This window comes from Bactrocera dorsalis, chromosome 6 (assembly GCF_023373825.1).
Source record: "Bactrocera dorsalis isolate Fly_Bdor chromosome 6, ASM2337382v1, whole genome shotgun sequence".
In the NCBI taxonomy this organism is placed as follows: Eukaryota; Metazoa; Arthropoda; class Insecta; order Diptera; family Tephritidae; genus Bactrocera; species Bactrocera dorsalis.
The window spans coordinates 14,779,815-14,801,061 of record NC_064308.1 but is presented as its reverse complement, the minus strand read 5'-3'; the positions used below and the strand labels follow the sequence as shown (position 1 = coordinate 14,801,061).

General features: G+C 34.6%; 1 protein-coding gene across 1 annotated transcript; it reads left to right on the top strand.

The window, feature by feature from the left end:
* The first annotated feature begins 15,742 nt into the window (after nt 1–15,742).
* Nucleotides 15,743–18,606, top strand: LOC125779139 (tigger transposable element-derived protein 4-like). Its single transcript, XM_049459775.1, has 2 exons — nt 15,743–17,919; nt 17,993–18,606. Exon 1 carries the CDS (start codon nt 16,640–16,642, stop codon nt 17,702–17,704), a length of 1,065 nt encoding a protein of 354 aa, XP_049315732.1. The 5' UTR covers nt 15,743–16,639; the 3' UTR covers nt 17,705–17,919; nt 17,993–18,606.
* The last annotated feature ends 2,641 nt before the right edge of the window (nt 18,607–21,247 follow it).

Here is a 21,247-nt window from a genome sequence, read left to right as displayed (position 1 = left end):
TCTTTTATGATTCTCCTCACCTGTTAAAGAGTACGAGAAATTGTATTGAAACCTTCAGAAACCTTATACAATTTCGTGGGCGTTCTGTAGATTGGAAAGATATACGTAGTTCATTTCCATGAACAGGATTCACATCGTGATATTCGATGTGCGCCAAAATTGACTTCCGCACATTTAAAGCCCAGTACTTTTCAAAAAATGAATGTACGTTTAGCTGCCCAAGTCTTTAGCAATACAGTTGCTAGCGCAATGTTAGCCATGTATATAACGGGTCACTTAAATACATCTCAGTCCCAAACTTTTTTAAATACCGCGGAGTTTGTTTTGTTTTTCGATATGATATGTTTGGTCGAGATATCACAAATACATTTTCGTTTATTAGAGGTTGGCTTCTTAACATTTGCAGTTTAAGACGATTGTGGCGCATATTGTCCCGGGAGGGATTTGAATATATTAAGACAAGAAGACTTTGCCAAGACGAACTGGAACACTACTTCGGACAGATTAGGAAAGTGGGAGGATTAAACGCCAGAACAACTCCTTCTATGTTTTCTGACCTTTTCCGCCAATCTTGGGGCCTTAGACATGTCAAATTTGTGACTCGTGGCAATTGTGAATCTCTGCAGGGTAGAGATTTAAAGATATTTTCTTTCAATACCCTTGAAAGGGTATGTAATGACCCTTTGATTCCGGATAGTTCTTGGCAAACATTTCAAGGTTTGCCAAGACCGTTCTTAGATAGCCCCTATAATGTTAGGAATTGTATCGAAATCGATGTAATTGAAAGCGATTTCCTACAGCGAAATTCATTTGCATATTTTTGTGGTTATATGTATTATGAATATTTTGAATTGCATAATTGTTCCCAACCTTTGCCACTTTTTGAAAAAGACCAGATCCCTGAAGACGCATTCACTTTTACAAAAGAAAAAGTGTACGATTCGTCAAATCTGGTAAAAGCTCCTGAACCCTTCATAGATTTTTTGAAAAAACTTCATGCTATATTGAATGACAATTTTGATTCTTGTTGTCCGGGGAACCGAACACCTAAAAACAGTCGGTAACGCGCCTTATTGCAAACTTCAGGGGTGGTGTGGAATTTGCAAAACTTAAAGATTAAAAAATAAATTATTAAAAATATTTATAATGTTAATAAAATTTGTTTAATTTCGTTGGAATAAAGAGTATATGAGAAATACATATGCTAATAAATTAAATAATCTAAAACGAGTTAACAGTCCTTGACCAAATATATAGATAGATCTTCTGGTGACGAATGTGATGTGAATCCAAGGAATATTGTACAGCTATGTTTTCGTCTAATGAATTCATCCGTTTCATGCTAATCGGCTTCTTCAGGTTTCAATGGCTGCTGTCTACAATCAAGATAAGAATATTTTAAAATACTTAAAACTTTTCCACAAAAAATAGTTACATTACCATTAGATTGATTTCTTTTATTGCCAACACAAGATTAGTAGCTTGAAACCCCGTATTAACACACGACTCAAATAATTTTGAGTAATCAATTCCTTGATTTCAATTATAGCTCCGCACGATGGGTATGTTTTCCGTGCTTTTTCACTTCTTTTAAGTACCGCTTCATTGGCGATATCTGGTTCAACGGACATTTTCTATTGTATAAAACCTTCACTCCAATTATTAAACTTTAAATAAAATATTTAGTAACTTTATACAAAATAAACTTTGTTTTGATTTATTTTAATGTTCGAATATTGAAAGCTGCACCTTTTATGTTTTCTGTCGGTCAAATGTAAACAAATACATTCAGAAGAAAACTGACCACCGAGAAATCTGAAAACAGGACTGCATTTTATTATTAAGAACTCACTACAAAAAGAATATCTGAGTATCAGTAAATGATATTTTTATGGCCGAAATATTGCACACTATGGCATTTAAATCACCTATTAGTAAATATATAACATTAATAAATAATTTTCTTTTATTTTAAGCAACAATATTTATAGTTTTTTTATTTAATAAAATAGATTTGCTAAGTATTTAGTACCTCAATTTATACATCACTGCGTTGCTAGAGGTTGCTACCACTGATAATCCAAGATGGCCGCTATTCACCCCCATGAAAGCTACCACGCAAAAGGTTATCTACTGTATAAACTGAGGCGTATATGCCATATAACGAAATGAGCTGAAAATTAGTATACAATTTTTTATATATTTGTAAATATGCAAATGTTTTTTGAATTGCATCTGCATACGTTTGCTCAAAAAGAACATGAACAAGTAAGGAAGGGCTAAGTTCGGGTGTCACCGAACATTTTATACTCTCGCATGATAAAGTGACAATCGAGATTTCATTATCCGTCATTTACATATTTTTTATTTTGCTGTAAAATTAATTAGATTAGTAGTTCCTGAGATATGGTTTTTGGTCCATAAGTGGGCGACGCCACGCCTATTTTCAATTTTTAAAAAAAGCCTGGGTGCAGCTTCCTTCTGCCATTTCTTCCGTAAAATTTAGTGTTTCTGACGTTTTTTGTTAGTCGGTTAACGCATTTTTAGTGATTTTCAACATAACCTTTGTATGGGAGGTGGGCGTGGTTATTATCCGATTTCTTCCATTTTTGAACTGTATACGGAAATGCCTGAAGGAGACGACTCTATAGAGTTTGGTTGACATAGCTATAGTAGTTTCCGAGATATGTATAAAAACTTAGTAGGGGGCGGGGCCACGCCCACTTTTCCAAAAAAATTACGTCCAAATATGCCCCTCCCTAATGCGATCCTTTGTGCCAAATTTCACTTTAATATCTTTATTTATGGCTTAGTTATGACACTTTATAGGTTTTCGGTTTTCGCCATTTTGTGGGCGTGGCATTGGGCTGATTTTGCCCATCTTCGAACTTAACCTTCTTATGGAGCCAAGAAATGCGTGTACAACTTTCATCGTGATATCTGAATTTTTACTCAAGTTAGAGCTTGCACGGGCGGACGGGCAGACAGACATCCGGATTTCAATTCTACTCGTTACCCTGATCACTTTGGTATATATAACCCTATATCTGACTCTTTTAGTTTTAGGACTTACAAACAACCGTTATGTGAACAAAACTATAATACTCTCCTTAGCAACTTTGTTGCGAGAGTATAAAAAGAAATTCCGATAAGTACCCGATGTACGCACATATATACTATAAATATGTATATTAGGGTGTGCCATTCTGAGACAACCTGAAAAACAGGCTCAAAACTTTCGAAAATGTGTAAAAAAAGTCACTCAAAAGATGAGCTCCTAATATTAAGAGGTGCCTATTTCAAATTTTCTGTTTTCCATATAAATTACATGGAAAAAAAATCATTTTTTTTTTGTGGTGGTTGGTAAACTCGATTCCGATTCTACTCAAAAATCGAGTTTTCTCGTAAAATAATCGATTTTTCGGAATCGATCTCGAGTAGTCGAAGTCGATTAAGAATCGGTTCTTGACATTCGAAAAATCGATTATTTTACCATCCCTACTGGCAGCCATCGGGGCACATATAAAACCTCCGCACAATAACCACCACAAAAAAAATGATTTTTTTTCTATGTAATTTATATGGAAAACAGAAAATTTGAAATAGGCACCTCTAAATATTAATATTAGGATCTCATCTTTTGAGTGACTTTTTTTTACACATTTTCGAAAGTTTTGAGCCTGTTTTTCAGTTGAAAAAAAAAGGTTGCCTCAGAATGGCACACCCCAATGTATATATGTATAAATGCGCACACGCAAATATGAATGTTGGTTAATTTTAATTTTTCAAAGTTTGGGTATGGATATCCTCCATGTACAAGTTAAATAAGTTAAACATTTATTATTTTTTAATTATTTATTTTATAATAATTTGGTGAGCTACTGCTGCACCTTATGAGCTACAATTTATAACTAAAACTTAAATCTAAAGAAAAGTATATCTAGAGCCTATGTTTACTATAAGCTACGTGGCTTTGTATTGTTTCACTATTAATAGCATCAGGCGACCAATGCAGTGGCTGACGTGAGATAACGAATTTCCTTATCTTCTCAATATCTTCTGTTGTACTATTAATAATATCGAGCGACCAACGCAGTGGCTAGCGTGGGATAAGAATTTTGTTAACTCAAGCCACGCGTGAGTTCTCCGTCTGTGGATGAGCTATTTGAGTTAACTCCTCCCCTTCTAGTTGTAGGCCGTCCTCGGGCTTCCTCAGGCTGTCAATAACAATCTTTAGGGAAGATGCGCGTCTCTTTTCTTTTAATTTTTGGAGCACCTTCAAAATAGAAAATACAATAGCTATGATGAGGAGGATAGCCACGCTAAACGTTGCGGGCCTTGTTGTCAGTTTTTTATCTATTTCTCCAATGTATTGTAGATTCTTGATGTTAAGCCTTTGTAGGTATGATAGACTTAGAATTTCTTGGTGTCCAGTGATATTCAAGAACGCCGATGTCGCTGAGCTGGGATGTCGTCTAACAATATTCTTCATGTTCGAGAATAGAGACCCATTTATTTCGACTTCTTCATCGAATGTCACCAGAAATGTACCATAGATGGTTTTTCCGGAACTGTTGTCCATTTTTATAACAGCAGTTACATCATTTAAAATGATGATACCGTCGTCTATTACTTCCAATGGTTTTAGGTGGCTGGGACGAGTATTGCAATGTGCCGTGCCACCGGAGTGTAGTTGTTGAGCGCAAGTGGTGAAAGGTAATTTCTTGCAGAAAGTCTTAGTTAATGTATTGGTGCAGTTTCCAATTGGCAGGATCTTATCGCCGCAATCTGCAACGTTGTTGCCTTTAGCGAAATGTAGAATTGTGCCGTTGTGTTCAACAGGAAAAAGAGTTATCTTTTTACAAACTAAGCTAGGTTCAGGATATTTAATTATGAAATGTAGGAAATTATGATCTAGTATTACATTGACATATGCTACTTCCATTAAATCTATTATTGTCATACCTGTAGAGTGCTCATTTAACATGTTTTCTATATCTTTAGAATCGAGAATAAGAGGGTTAATAACGCGAATCTTTGCGAGTGTAATTGACAACAATAGTGTTTCAAGTTCTGAGATTAAGGTTCTATCCCTTGCGAGTAATGTTTCATAGAGGTGACCAGTGTCGATTTCTTTATCTTTTGTATAATTAACGATAGTATTAACGGTTTCTGTTAATTTGTTAATTCGTTCCTGTATCCGAGTAGTTATTATTGCTTGTCTATCTATTGACTCAATTAGCTTTTGTTGATTGAATTTTAGTTTTTCAAAATCATCAAAATCGGGAGTTCCAGGAACCACTTTCAAAGCAGTTCCTAGAATATTAATACTCCTTGCTTGCCTATGGTGAATGTTAACTGTTTCTAAAAGTCTTTCTATATGACCTATATCATCTAAAATTTTTTTCATATGCGACTGTGGAAAGTGTTTCATCAGTAATCTTGTTTCGCCAGCTATTTCTGAATACATGGTTAAATTAGATGAGTGTCTGAGATATTTAAAATGCTGCCAGATAACTACATTTCCATCGATTAGTGGGATGTAGTCCGAGTGTGTATAATCGGATAGTTTTGCAGTTGCTACAGCCACGAAAAACAGCACGGTCGATAGCCTAAATAGAAAAATATAGTTTGGAATAGAAAGTGGGATTTAGACTTATCTTAAATAGTCCTTATGGACCTCTCTCCCTTTAATTAGAACCGCTGTTCCCAAGTCGGCTTCTATTGTAGCTTCTTCATACAGAGGCGTAAGTTTGTTTCCTAGCCTCTTATTTATTTTCATAAGTACTTTATCCCCTACCTGAAAAGTTCAGTTACGTCTTGTCTCATTATGTGTCCGTAGTTGTATTTGTTGACTCTTTTTTATTTTTTCTCTTATATCTGCTTCGAGATCTGGTGAGTGGGAGTGTATTACGTCGATTGGTCTCTTATTTATTATAGAGTATAGATTGTATTCAATTTTTGCTTGAAGTATTAATTCAACTGTGTCATTAATGTGTTTTTCAAGTTTCAAGCACCTAGCAATTTCCGCGAGGGTACTATGAAATCTCTCTACCTGTCCATTTGATGTACTATGGAGTGGTGGAGAGTTTATAATTTGAACGTTAAAACTATTTTCCAGAAGTGATTTTATTGTCCCTGAATTTAAAGATGGCTCATTATCGCAAAATATAATTCTGGTATGCGCATAGAAATTCATAAGTTGTAAAATTGATGGTTCTATATCAATTATAGTTCTCGACGTTATAGGTTGTACTATGGCGAATTTTGAAAATTTATCGACACAAGTTAAGAAATATTTTTTATCTGTAGAAAATATGTCAATATGGGGTATTTCGCCTACATGAGAAGGAATAGGTGTTTCGCCGATAATATGTTTTTTCGGGTGTCGGACATATTTTGCTCTATTACAAATTTTGCAATTTGCAACTATTTCATTTATCAGATGGGTCATCTTTGGGAAATAATAGTCTTGAAGTATTTGTTTGCTATTTTCTTAGGCTGCCCTGTGGGCCCTATTGTGTTCGGCGACTATTATCTCTTTTTGCTCATTCTTGTCGATAACGTCTATGACCAATTTTTTTGAGTGCCAAAATTTTGTTGTCGGGAAATCTCTCGAGTTTACTTTGAATATGTGCTAAGATTGGTAATTCACACACGATTGCATTAACCACATTCTTATTGACTGCGTCTTTTACTTTTTCTAGCAGACCCTTCCTGTCTGAAAAATTTATGATATGTCTTGTTTTTTGGCCAAACATAATTATAGTTTGTGTTGAGGTGACTGAGGTTTCTTCAATGATTATTTGATTCCGGAAGCAATTTACTGGTTTGTCAGTGGAGTCAATGACATATGTCAACGACAATTCGCTATGTACAGTGGCCATATCAGATGGTACATCTTCTTCTAAAGCATGTAAATTTTGCCTTGATAAAGTATCAGCAACAAAATTTTCTTTTCCTGGCTTATAATAGATTTGTGCATTATGTTCATCAATAAAGGCTTTCCATCTTTTTATTTTCGCGTTTGGATTTTTATCCGAAACTGTGAACGTAAGCGGCTGATGGTCGGTATAAATGTTTAGATTTTTTACGCCATACAGATAGTTTCTTAAGGTTTTTAATGCCCACACTATAGCAAGTAGCTCACGTTCATTTGTTGCGAAATTTTGTTCGTTATCCCTAAGGGTTCTAGAAATCATAGTAATTGGTTTCCCAGCTTGGGATAAAACTGCTCCTAAGCCAAGAGATGAGGCATCTGTTGTTAAGTCAAATGGTTTTTGGTAGTCAGGATAGAGCAGCATGACGTCTTTCGAAATTAGAATATTTTTTAGTTTGTCAAAAGCTAGTCGTTGTTTTTCATTGAGGCTTACTGGTATCTTTTTTGATTGACTGGCACTCACTTTACTGTTATCACCCTTCAGAATTTCTGTTAATGGTTTGGCTATAGATGCAAAGTCTTTGATAGAGCATCTATAATAGCTTGCCATACCCAAAAATGATCGAACTTGAAACAATGTGGTTGGTTGTTCAAATCGGTTAATAGCTTCTATTTTACTTGGGTTTGTTGTAATGCCTCCTCGTGAGACTACGAACCCAAGATACTCGACTTTTTCTTTGAAAAAATGCGACTTTTATCGTGAAACCCTCATATTGGCTGTATAGAGTTTATCTAATACCCATGCTATATGTCTTACATGGTCTTCCATATTCTCTGAAAAAATTATAACATCATCTACATAAACGTAGCATGATTTTCCTATTCGCTCCCTAAGTACATCGTCTATAGCTCTTTGCTGGGAGCATTTTTCAAACCAAAAGGAAGTCTGCAAAATTCGTATTTCCCATTTGCTACAGAAAAAGCGGTTTTTTCTCTGTCCTTTTCAGAAAGTTATATCTGGTGAAATCCAGATTTTAAGTCTAGCGTGGTAAAATATTTGGCTTTTCCGAGATTCGACAGAATTGCACTTATATTTGGTATGGGATATTTATCGTCAATTGTTTTGGAATTTAGCTTCCTAAAGTCTATAACTAATTTTTTTTTTTGTTTCCTTGTTCGTCTAATCCTTTTTTATCTACTACCCATACTGGGTTATTGTAGGGTGATGCTCTAGATGGCCTAATTATATTATTTCTCAACAAGTTACTAACTTCGCTATTTACAAAGTCAGAAACTCCCATTGGGTAAGGGTACAATCTAGAGTATACCGCTTCTTCGTCTTCTGTTCGGATGGTGGCAACAATATTGGTATTGTAAGGCAGTGCCTCATTGGGTTCAGCAAATACTCCTTGTCTTTTTGTTATCATTTCTCTGAATTTTGGCTGAATTTGTTTGGGAACTTCTATGCTTTCGATCTCTGTAAAATTAACGTCAGAAGATTTTAAAAACTGAATTATTTCTGAACCGGATGCTGTTTTTAATACTTTATGTTTGAAATCCAATGTAGCACCTACTTCATTAAGCAGGTCTAATCCTATTATTCCGTCGAATGTTGACAGATTTGGGAGTATAAAGAATGTAGTTATGGTGTTTAAAATATGCATAGGACATTTTTTTTTTACGGAATTGAAGCCATGAAGTGACTTAACTAAGAAAGATTCGTTTACTGCAGTGACGTTATTTAGTTCAGTTAAAGGTTTAATATAATTTTTTGAAGCTCCTGTGTCAATAAGAAGCTTTATGGTTCTACCTGCTATCGTTCGCTCTACAAACGGTAACAGGGAGGAATTTCTAAAAATATTTACTTCATCATATTGATTAGTTTTATCTGTAATATCATTTGCCTCTAATTCGGCTGTAATTTGATATTCAAATTCGTCTTGAGCAAGTGTGGTTTTATTTTGTAAAAGATGATTTATCCTTTGTTGCTTTGGTCCCGTATACCGTGCAGTGCCATTATATGATCTTTTCATGATCTGATTAGTGGGTGGTACATAATGAGAGAAACTTCTATTTGGTTGTTGGATAGATTGCCTAAATCGAGATGAATTGTCAATATCCATCGGTTGGGGTGTATCCTGTTTTGAAAATGGTCTTCTATTTAGTGTTTTTTGTCTGCCAAAAAATGGATTTTTAGCCAGTTCCACGTTTTCATTGTTTGGATCTAAGCTTTTTTGATGCTGATATTCATTTCTATGAGCTCTTTCTTCTAAGCTTTTAGTAAAATTGTTTGCGAATCGGAAACGTTCATGATTAGACTCAACTTCTAGAGCTAAGGCTAATGCTGATGGCAGGTCATTTGAACGTGCTGCAAAAAGAATGTCACTTAAGGGTTTTTTCGTGCCTGAAATAAATACTCTCAGTGCATCTGTTCTGTATTTGTCGTTAAGGGAGGAAACTAAGCGGCTGTCGTGTGTCATTATAGTTTTATTAATGAGGAGCGTTAACTTACGCTCGACTTCCTCATAGTACTGCATTATTGACAAGTTTCCTTGACGTAGAGTCGATAACTCTTGTTCAATAAGGTAAATAGGTCGTTTGTCAGCGTAGGTAAAGTCTAGCCTGTTGATAATAGCTTTAAAATTCAGTGGTGTATCGTATGAGGACAGCACCATATCAGCGGAGCCCCTTATTTTATTTCTAATAATGCCTATTGCCTGGTAGTGTTTAGAACTTCCTACATAACTCTCAAACAGTTTATAAGACTCATAAGCAGCCTTACGCCAAGAGACATATGTCTCGTGTTTCCCTTCGAAATCATGTAGTGATTTTACCATGTCTAATGATTCATCGCACCATATTCCTGGTACTATTTCAGCATCTCTAAATACTTCTACTTCAGGTACCGTTAATGATGCAAATTTATTTTCTAAAGTTTTTACCCTTTGTTCAAAAATTTGAGCTTGATTTGAAAGTGCAGAGTTAACCGCAAACTCAATAAGCGTTTTTATTTCTGATTCTCTAAGCGACATTTTATATGGTCTGATTACTCTACTTCACTATCACTCGTAAAAATATTACAATATTTAATGAAAATGAATTAACCTTTCGCACAGATTCTATTTGTTTCTTTGTTTAATAAGCACTCTACTTATATGCTTCTTTATTTATTTATAATAATTATATTCCAATCCGTTTGTTTTTGTTGGGTTCCAGTCCTTTTGTTGGGTTCCTCCTTCTTGTTGGGCGCCAGTTAAATAAGTTAAACATTTATTATTTTTTTAATTATTTATTTTATAATAATTTGGTGAGCTACTGCTGCACCTTATGAGCTACAATTTATAACTAAAACTTAAATCTAAAGAAAAGTATATCTAGAGCCTATGTTTACTATTAGCTACGTGGCTTTGTATTGTTTCACTATTAATAGCATCAGGCGACCAATGCAGTGGCTGACGTGAGATAACGAATTTCCTTATCTTCTCAATATCTTCTGTTGTACTATTAATAATATCGAGCGACCAACGCAGTGGCTAGCGTGGGATAAGAATTTTGATAACTCAAGCCACGCGTGAGTTCTCCGTCTGTGGATGAGCTATTTGAGTTAACTTACATGTATTTTGATTCCGTTTTGTTCCGGTTTTTTTTTTGTTTGTTTAAAGTTCGCTGACCGGAGTAATAAATATATTTTATATATTATTACTTTTATGTAGGTATGTATATATTTGTAATCTTTTTATTGCTACGTTGGTATATATTAAGGCAGAGAGATAAACGAGAAATAGTTGGATCGCGATATACATACACATGTGTACATGCATAAATGTCCCCTGTTAAGTTTTTGTTGTTTTTTTTCTTCTGTCTTTGCTTATAGTTTAAAGCGGTCCTGCTTGCTGCTTTTTTAGCCCCAGGGGTATCACCAAAACATGCAAGTAATAATACTTGACTTTGAAATTTTTTTTTTTTGATTTTGGAAAATTATAGTGTCCTTGAAAACACAAAATAAGTAATAGGCACCTATATACATACATATGTATATTCCGAACTGTCTAACTGGTTTTTCGTATAGAACAGTTGGGTTATTTTTAAGTAGCTGTATGCCTTATTACAGCTTAAACTATATATTAAACATACATATGCGCATAAATAATTTTATTAAAAATTTAAATGGAAAGGACTCACTTTTTTCTCCGCCAAGGGGTTTTGGGCAATACTTATGTGTTCTCTCTATGTCGTTTTTCTCTTTTTGGTTTTTATTTCCTCTTTGATGTTTTCCGTGTTGATTTTGTAGTCAGTTCCCACGTTGCTTGTACTCCTTGTTTGCTCTGCCGTATGTTTTGGGGTTTTGTCACTGAAATACGTATGTATGTATGTATTTACGTATTTATCTTGTTCTTTTAGCACTGCACTGCACTCTAGTTACAAGTATGTTCTATTGAGCATTCTTTTATATATTTCTTTTCACAGCACTTTTCAGTATTGTTTCTTTATTCAATTGTCACTTCACTTTCGTACCGCACTTTCGTTTTTAGTTTCTTTAATTAGTTAATTTGTATTATACCGCGCTATTTGTTAATATATGCTATTTGTTAATATATGCCCATAACTTTCTTCACTTTTTTGCACTTTTTCTTTATGTATTGTATCGTTATGTATTTAATTTTTATTTTTTCATTTTCTATTTTACGTTTGTGGTTTTTTATCTCATGTGCCTTTCTGAGAGGCTCGAAGGACCATTTGTTCTTCACACTTAGTTTCACTTTGTATGTGGGGATATACCTACTTAAACTGCAAACTATGTATCCCCTTTATTTTATTTAAATTAAAAGATATTTCCTTTTGATAAATGCAATTTTATGTTTATATTTTTTTTTTTCTTTGGCGATTTCAATTATTCCAATAACTTCACAAACAATATTATAATTTGATTAATTGGCCACTGCCGATCCTACAACACACGCGATCGGACGGGATTCCAGCTTTTTGAAATGTGAAACGATGAGCGGTCGAAAAAAGGCGAAGCCTTATGGTGTATGGTGTGTGTGTAGTAAAGTTGGTTTGTTGCGAGGGGTTGCGTGGTATGATGATGAAGGTTGCGCGATGAATGTTGTGTGATGAATGTTGCGCGGAGGGGCGAAATGCCATGAAGTCGCATAAACGGTAAGGAATCAATTGGTAGCCGAAGGAAAATTTGTTTCGATTTGTTTTAGATCACAATTTTAATGATCTGCGAGCTACTAAACGAAACATACTATCGGTTTCTGCTCGCCTTTTTGATCCCCTTGGATTATTAGCCCCACTAGTTACAAAGCAAAAATCTTATTGCAAAAGCTTTGGATCCAGAAACTAGATTGGAATGAGTCGATTCCATTGCGCCTTGACACCAGCCAACAGAATTTTAAAACCAACCTAATGCAGCTCTCATCTATAAGCATTCCCCGTTACGTAAACGTTGAGTCGAGTGCCATCTGCCAAATACATGGTTTCGCCGACGCCTCGATAAGGGCATATGGATGCTACATATACATACGAAGCCAATCTGCTAGTAGTATTAAATGTAAGCTGTTTACTGCAATGTCTAGAGTAGCTGCGCTGAAGACCAAATCTCTTCCTGCGGCAAGTGTCTCGGGGTTGTAACGTGAACGAATTGGATAATTCGATATGGTTTGGCGGTTCACAGTTCCTCCTTGAAGAACCTGCGTTATGGCCAGGTAATACCCACTTCCAACTCTCACCAGAAGACAAAGCATTAGGGAAGAAGAAAAATACATATACTCTAATTTCGACTACCAAGAAAAAGGAGGAAATTCTCTTCCCATAAAAAATGTTTCCTGTGTTCGCATATATCTTACGATGGATCAGACGACCAAGAAAATTCTCCATGGGACAGGAGCTAACATTAGATGAGTTAAACCTGAGTTTTTTAAAAAGTGTACAGGTGGTTCAACTTTCAGAATTTTCGGATGTTATTCAAAAATTGCATAAAGGTACCACTCTACCCGCAAACTTGCAAAAACTTAATCTGGGGTAGACCACCCGAGAAAACATATATTGCAGTTTCCGTTTGCTTCACTTCAAAAGCAGTACATTTAGAATTAGTTTGGGACCTATCTCCTAATTCATTTATTTTCGCCCTAAAAAGGTTCATTAGACGCCGAGGAATGCTGAAGAAGATATTCAGCGACAACGCCAGAATCCCAACGACGGCCCAGCACATCTACTGATAGGCTGCTCCCTGCGAGCATTACCTCCAGAGCAGGTGTCAGTGGACCCAATTCGTTGCTGCGAGAGATGGCAACTTATTTGTTCTCTCAAGCAACAGTTTCGGCGAAAGTGGTCTGAAACATACCTGACGGGCCTTTAGGAACGTAACAAGTGGCTGCACTCCACACGCAATCTGCAGGTCAACGACCTCGTCCTCGCCACAAACTGGCCTTGAATTAAGGAACTTTATTATATACTTCTCCTAATATTACATTTGTAATACTAAAATATTACTTGCCTCAATACTTCCCTTAACTCAATTTAAAGTTGGAAAATTATTATACTTACCCCTTTATAATTGTTTAAGTGAGTTAAGCATCCACTTACTTTACCCGGAATAACTGGCGCACCCTAACAAGGCAGCTTAATTCCCCACAGCTGATGACACTAAATCACACCACAATTGAGAACATCACATCACCCAACAAGCGGTCGCCACACGACGCATGCCGCTAAATCAACAAAAAAGGATTTGAACGATGCTTCAGACGCTCATGGCACGTCAATATGTATTAGAATACACAGATTCGCGGTTTCAATATTCGTCATCGATTGATCCTCCGCGCTGCAACGTCAATATCACTCCGTTTGGGAACTATATCCACCCCGCTCCGGATATTTGAATTTCCAAAATAACTTTGTATTTAATACTTGTGCTAAATAAACCTTAAACTAAAATTATTGTAAAGTTTAAATAAGGTATTTTTTTATTTAACGATTGTGAAAGTGGGCTTGTAATTCAAGTTGGGCAGCAATTTATTTGTGGTCCTTCGAGCCTCACAGAAAGGCACTATGTGAAATACAAAATTAAATAAATATATAAATAACTGGTGTGGTGACAAAATAAAAAAAAAGAGTTAACAAAGTGCTGTGACCCAAACAGAACAAAAGTGAACAAACAAAAAACAAAGTGCATTTAAAAACAGCAACCAAGCCAAACGAGCTCAGTGTGCTAAAATTAAAAAAACAAAAAGTGCAGTGGAACGAAAAAAAAACAAAAGAAAAAAAAACAACGCACTGACCCAAACAACAGAACAAAAAAAAAATAATAAAAATAACATACCATATTCATATACATATGTATATACATATGTCAGTGAGGTAGCAAAAATTTTAAGAAAGTAGAGAGAAACGGTGAAGTGAAAGAAACAAATATATATATATATCTATATTAAGGTGGGCCAAAAATATTTTTTATTTTTATTTTTCTTAGTTACCATGAAAATCTCATCCGACATGACTAAAAACAAATTCTGGTAAGACCTGAGCTCTTAATATTGATAATAAGAGGTGCCTCATCGACATTTTTGATTTCCCATATAAATAACACAGGAAATTTTGTTTATTTTGTTTGGTGTTTTTAATGTACACAACCAAATAATTGGTAAGCGAGAACCAGCACTTATTCTTATAGGAAATTTACCAATCTACAAAAAAGGTCTAGAACATTTTTTGGCTGAGTCAACTCATTCAAAGTTATTCGTAGTTAAAGTCCAACAAAAAATTATATAAAATGATTTCCACAATTTTTCATCTTATATTACAAATTGATGGCTAATAAACATAACAAATCATATTTTTATGATTTATCTCATTTTTCTTTAATTAATTCATAAAAGAAATTCAAGCAATCTTGTCATGCTGAACTTAATTGTTAATTTTCATTACTATTTTTGTATTTTACCGCTTAAGTCATTGTAACTATCGATCTTAGCGACACCTATGTATATACATATTTTTTTTTAATTATTTTATTTATTGAATCTGCTTTTTCTTAAAGCCTAACAATAAGTTATAAAATCTTAAATCTATTTAAAAAGTAGACAGGCTCAAGCAAGTGATTGAGCTGTTGTGGTGATGCGTCGCTCTTTAATACGCAGGAATATCTATTCTTTTAAATCGTGTCTGATTACCGGAATGTACCAAAGCATTAGCCAAAGAGTTTGGGCTATTTTACTAGAGATGTGTTTCCTCCACGTCAGCCTTCTATATAGGTGAATACCAAGATAATAATTACGATTAATGTTTCTAAGTCATCGCTCACACAGAAAAGAGTTCAAAGTTTTTGTTTAAATTAAGTACTTAAAAAATTGATTTTATTAAACGATTATCGATATTTTGTGAAAATTCTATGGTTACATCGCTAAACACTCGATAAGTTTTACGAAAAATATGATTTGTTATGTTTATTAGCCATCAATTTGTAATATAAGATGAAAAATTGTGTAAATCATTTTTTATAATTTTTTGTTGGACTTTAACTACGAATAACTTTGAATGAGTTGACTCAGCCAAAAAATGTTCTATACCTTTTTTGTAGTTCGGTAAATTTCCTATAAGAATAAGTGTTGATTCTCGCTTACCAATTATTTGGTTGTGTACATTAAAAACCCAAACAAAATAAACAAAATTTCCTGTGTTATTTATATGGGAAATCAAAAATGTCGATGAGGCACCTCTTAATATCAATATTAAGAGCTCAGGTCTTACCAGAATTTGTTTTTAGTCATGTCGGATGAGATTTTCATGGTAACTAAGAAAAATAAAAATAAAATATTTTTAGCCCACCTTAATCTATATATATATATATATATATATACAGTCATGTACAAAAAAATAGCATACTTTGAGAATGTAATAAAAATACGTATATTTTTCATATAAACAGAAAACAAATAATATTTTTTTTGTTACTATCGCATAAAGTGAGAAATAAAGTAGTGACAAAAACTTTTCACCATTTGTTGAGCAAAAAGTGGTGTTACAAAACAAAAATACACAAATATCACAAAACTAACTAAAATAAGATATTTACAGTTTTTCCCAAATACAAGAAATACAAAAATACAAACGTTTTAACTAACTAAACCACAAACCGGGCGCGAAACCCAAAACATAATATAAAAGTAAAAACTAAATAAACGGACGCGAATATAAAAACAAATATACATACACACAACAAAACAACAGCAAAAGGAGGAAGCCAGCTGGAGCACAGGACGGGGAACAAACCAAGAAGAAGGCATTAAGGAAGCATGAGCACATGCATACACGCAACAAAACGTACCAAACCGAGCACCAAGTGAGCGTATTATGTTCATCTTAATTTAATATGCATATTATGCAAATACAGTGGAACTTCTTTATAGTGAACTTCCCTACAATGAAGCTCTCCCTATAATGAAGTCATTTTGAAGACACAGCTTTTTGGTTCTACTTTCGGTGCATTTTTGTCTCCTTATAATGAATTTCTATATAGTGAAGATTTCTATATAATGAACAAATTTTACTGCTTGAAAGTCAAGCATCATACGTTTTTGTCTCCGTATAGTGAATTTTTTCAAAAGTGGTTTCGGTTACACTCAATTATTTGTAACTGCATATTCTCAGAAATAAACGAAATGTATAAATGTAATACAGGGAATTCCAAAATGAAAATACATACATATGTACATTGTAGTAGGAGTACAGTTGTGTTAAGAAATTGAAGTAAAAATGACGCATCGAAGCAGCATTTCACTTGAAAAAAAGTTGTTAATTATTAACAAAGTTAAAGAAGGGAAGGTGCGAAAAAAAGATATTCTAAAAAATAAGGAAATGATTTTGAAAAATGTAGAAGATGCAGCAATTAGCGTAAAACGCAAAAGGCTTCAAACTTGCCAGTTTGAGGATATTGATGAAGCAGTGCTGAAATTGATAGTCGTTGCACGTGGTAAGAATCTTCCTTTATCTGGAACAATATTGAAGCAAAAGGCCAAAGATTTTGCTGAAGCACTAGGACACCATGAATTTGAGGCAAGTACAGGTTGGTTCAAAAGACGCCATGGTATTGTTCAAAAAACGTTATGTGGAGAAAGTGCTGACGTCAACCTACAAAATCGCGAAGAATGGGTAATGAACGTTTTACCAAGATTGATTGAAAATTACAACGCAAACGACATCTTTAATGCCGATGAGACTGGATTGTTTTTCAAATGTCTGCCAAATAAAACACTGACATTCAAAACTGAGCAATGGTTTGGGGGAAAACAAAGCAGGGAGAGAATAACTGTCATGATGGGAAGGAATATGACTGGATCGGAAAAACTTAAATTGCTTGTAATCGGAAAGGCGAAGAATCCGAGGTGCTTTGAGGGAGTAAAATCGTTAGATGTCGATTATGAGTTTAACAAAAAAGCATGGATGACCAATGAGATTTTTACCAAATGGATTCTAAAGCTGGACAAAAAATTTGGTAACCAAGACAGGAAGGTCTTACTTTTTGTTGATAACTTCACTGCGCATCCTAGAGATGTAAAAGACAAGCTAAAAAACATACAGCTTGCTTATTTTCCCCCCAACATGACTTCGTTACTGCAACCAATGGACCAAGGCATTAACTACAACATAAAACAACATTACAGGAAACGTATTTTAACGAATATATTGGCTCAGCTGGATGGGGGAACTTCTGTTTTTACCATAGACTTACTCCACGCTATTCGAAATTTAAGCACTGTATGGGATGCCTATGTTAAACCAGAAACAATTGCCAACTGTTTTAGAAAGACAGGATTTTGATGCCATGCAAAATCCATCTGAGCAGTGGGATGAAGAAGACCTTTCAATAGCGGATTTGGCTGCTCTGCAGTCTTCATTTAAAAAAGTGACAAATATCGAGGCATCATTTGAGGACTATGTCAATGTTGATATTGATGTGCCGACCTCGAAAAACCCGTCCGAGGAAGATATCGTCAGCAGCGTTCTAGAAAGTTGCGGAGTTCTAGCTGTACCTGGTGAATATTTATTTTTGTTGTAACCAAACAAATATTTATGTAATAAACATAATTTCTTTTTTTTCCTTTTTAGATATCGATGAAGTCGATTTGAACACTGAAGAAGAAATGGCAGATACTCATGAGGCATTACCTACATTAGGACACGTTTTTTCTTCCATTAACTGCATTAGAACCTTTGCGGAGATGAAAAGTGACGTACCGATTAATGTTTTTAACTGTCTAAATGATTTGGAAGCTTTTGTTGAAAATGAAAAATGGAAGAATGTAATTCAAACCAAACTTACTGATTATTTTAAATAAAATTACAAAAGAAAAAATTAATTTCTATATAGTGAAGTCTCCATATAGTGAAGCGATTTTCAGGTCCCCTGCGAATTCACTATAAGGAAGTTCCACTGTATGTATGAATAATATTACAGTTTTATTTGAGATAAAACTTGTAATAAAAAATACCCTCTAACGGCTTGATAAAAAAATCAAACACGGTAAAAGCCGCAATACCGCTTAGTGCAATATAAATACATATGTACCATATATACATACATATGTGTACATACATAATAACATATAACAAGTTTTAAATTTAATGCTTATATACATATGCTGTATATACATATGTATTCCAAACACAATAAACCTTCCAACAAAATAAATATTCAAAAATTTACTTGAATATTTTTTTTTTATCCGGCGATATCTTTTATACTTGATCCAGTAATATGCAAAATTGCCTAAGATTTGTAAGCGAAGGAAAAACTCATAATATTATATAAAAAGCACAAAATATTACAGCATATTCTTTGCTCATATACCTGCATACTAATGTAAAAAGCGCATTGATCTCTTCAACTAGCTCTCAATCGCATAAAGCATAAGTACATACATACATATGTATATACAAGTCCGATTATTAGGGTGTACCTAAATACAAAATTTCGGACATCAAATATTTTAATTAATAAAAAGCGCGGTTTTTAATACAAATTAACAATTCAAATATATTTTCGAAGTAAAATATAAATAGATAATATTATTTTGCAAAAATGGTTAACAACAAAAATAATCAAAATACACCTGCAGGAGCTACACGCCCAAAACAGGTTGCTAAATTTATTTCAGAAAGTGACAGTTTAACAAGTTACTGCACTAGATTTGCCTCTTCACCGATTCAAGAAAACTCTGAATCGTTATTAGAAATAAAAGGTCAAAATCTTAAAAATTTCTGGACTTGCCTCCAAGCGGCTCATGACGCCATAATAGAATCTGACAATTCAGACCTATCACAAAATTTGAAATAATCGGCTTACGCAATATGTGAAAACTGCTTAGTCCAGTACGAAGAGACAAAAGCTATGATCTTCGATCAATTAATGCTAATAAAAGCAATCGCACCTACTCCACATCCGAGAGTAGAGCTGCCACAAATGCAACAATATCAAGAGACAAGTTCAGGCATCCACCTCGAGGTGCGCGCATATGACACAGAAACATTCTATGGAGGTGTGAAGAATGGGTGTCCTTCCGGGACATGTTTACAGCCGTTTGCATCAACCATCCGCAACTATCAAAAGAACAAAAATTGTATCACCTCTGATACAAAACAAAAGGCAAGCAGGCGAAATAATCAAACTGTTCGCATTAAATGACGATAATTTCAATTTGGCTTGGGAAGCTCTGAAAGCAAGATACGAAAATGAAAGAATACTGGTCGATAAACAAGTAACGCTACTAATGAACTTGCCAAAAATTAAGAAAGAAACAAGTGTAGAACTCATCAAATTAGAATTCACTGTTTCAAATGGTTTGTCGGTTCTATCGACACTAAACCACCCCACAGACAGCTGGGACCCTATTCTGGTAAATATATGTAACGCCGCAATACCAGAAAAATCGTTACTTTTGTAGGAGCAATCGCTCTCATCACGAAAGAAGTGCCCAACGTGGCAACAAATGAAAGATTTTCTTACTATCCAATATGAAATTGCGGAAAGGTTAGAAGAAAAAATAATTAAAACTAAGAGCAGTCAACACGACCAAAATGGAAGCTTAAATAGACCCCAAGTTAGTAACAAAAACTTTCACAAAACGCAATCGTTCACATCTGAACAACGAAAACCTATGTCATGCGAACTATGCAAAAGAGGGCATAAACTTAAATCTTGCGAGAGGTTTAAAAGCTTAACAACCGAAATAATTTTGTCAGGTCAAAAAGACTTTGCACAAATTGTCTGTCACATGCGCATACATATAAAAATTGCAAAAGCAAATTAATTGCTTAAATTGTCACAAAAGACACCATTCGATGCTTCACTACAGCACACTTCCCAGCTCACCTAAAAAGAGCGCATGTAATAGCACAAAAAGAACCACGGGCTTAGTTGCAAAAGCAAATCTCGAAAATTGTCAAAAAGCACTATGCTGCTCAAAGGCATTAAAATCACAAGCGCTACACAGCGAAAATAAAAATAGGGTAATACTACCCACAGCAGTCGTCTCCATCGAACACCGAGGAGAACTGTTCAAACTCAGAGCCTTAGTAGACCAAGGATTACAACGATCATTCATAACGTCTAAGGCACAAAATAAAATAAAATTGTCAACCAAACAATCAAATTTTGAAATTACGGGAATGGGCGGAAGAGTAATCCAAAACTCAGATAAAATCTGTCCCATTACCCTAATTTCCCCCCAAGCGGATAAGCGAATTAAAGCAGAAGCTATAGTCCTACCGCAATTAGCAAATATGCTTCCAAGCTATCATATAGGTAGCAGACATTGGCAGAAGGTCTCACTCTTAAAACTAGCAGATCCCGACTGCAACAAACCATCTCAAATAGACATGCTAATAGGCAGCGACCTGATACCGAAAATTGTACTAGAAGGTGTTGAAAAAATCACAAACACCCTTCTAGCTCAAAATACTATCTTCGGTTGGATACTAAGTGAACTAGATATTGAAACAATTTCTACCATGACAACTGAAGTTGAAGAAAAATTCAACGAATACCTTAATTCACAATTAAAGAAATTTCGAGATATAGGGATACTTCCTCCTATATTAAAAGCGCATAAAACTTTTCGCCCCGCAGGATGGCTTTCGCCAATAATGAAAAAAAAAAAACAATTCTGAACAAATCCTAGAGCGGTGGCGGGCTACTAAACGCCAAATTAGTGCATATAATATAACAAAAGAAGCTTTACTTTTCAAATAAATAAAATCTCAAAAGCAAGTTTAATTGATTGCACAAGTAAGCAAGTTAAAGTAATTATACTCCCAATGCGATACAGTGACGCACCTACATTTACAAATAGCTAAGGTCGCTCT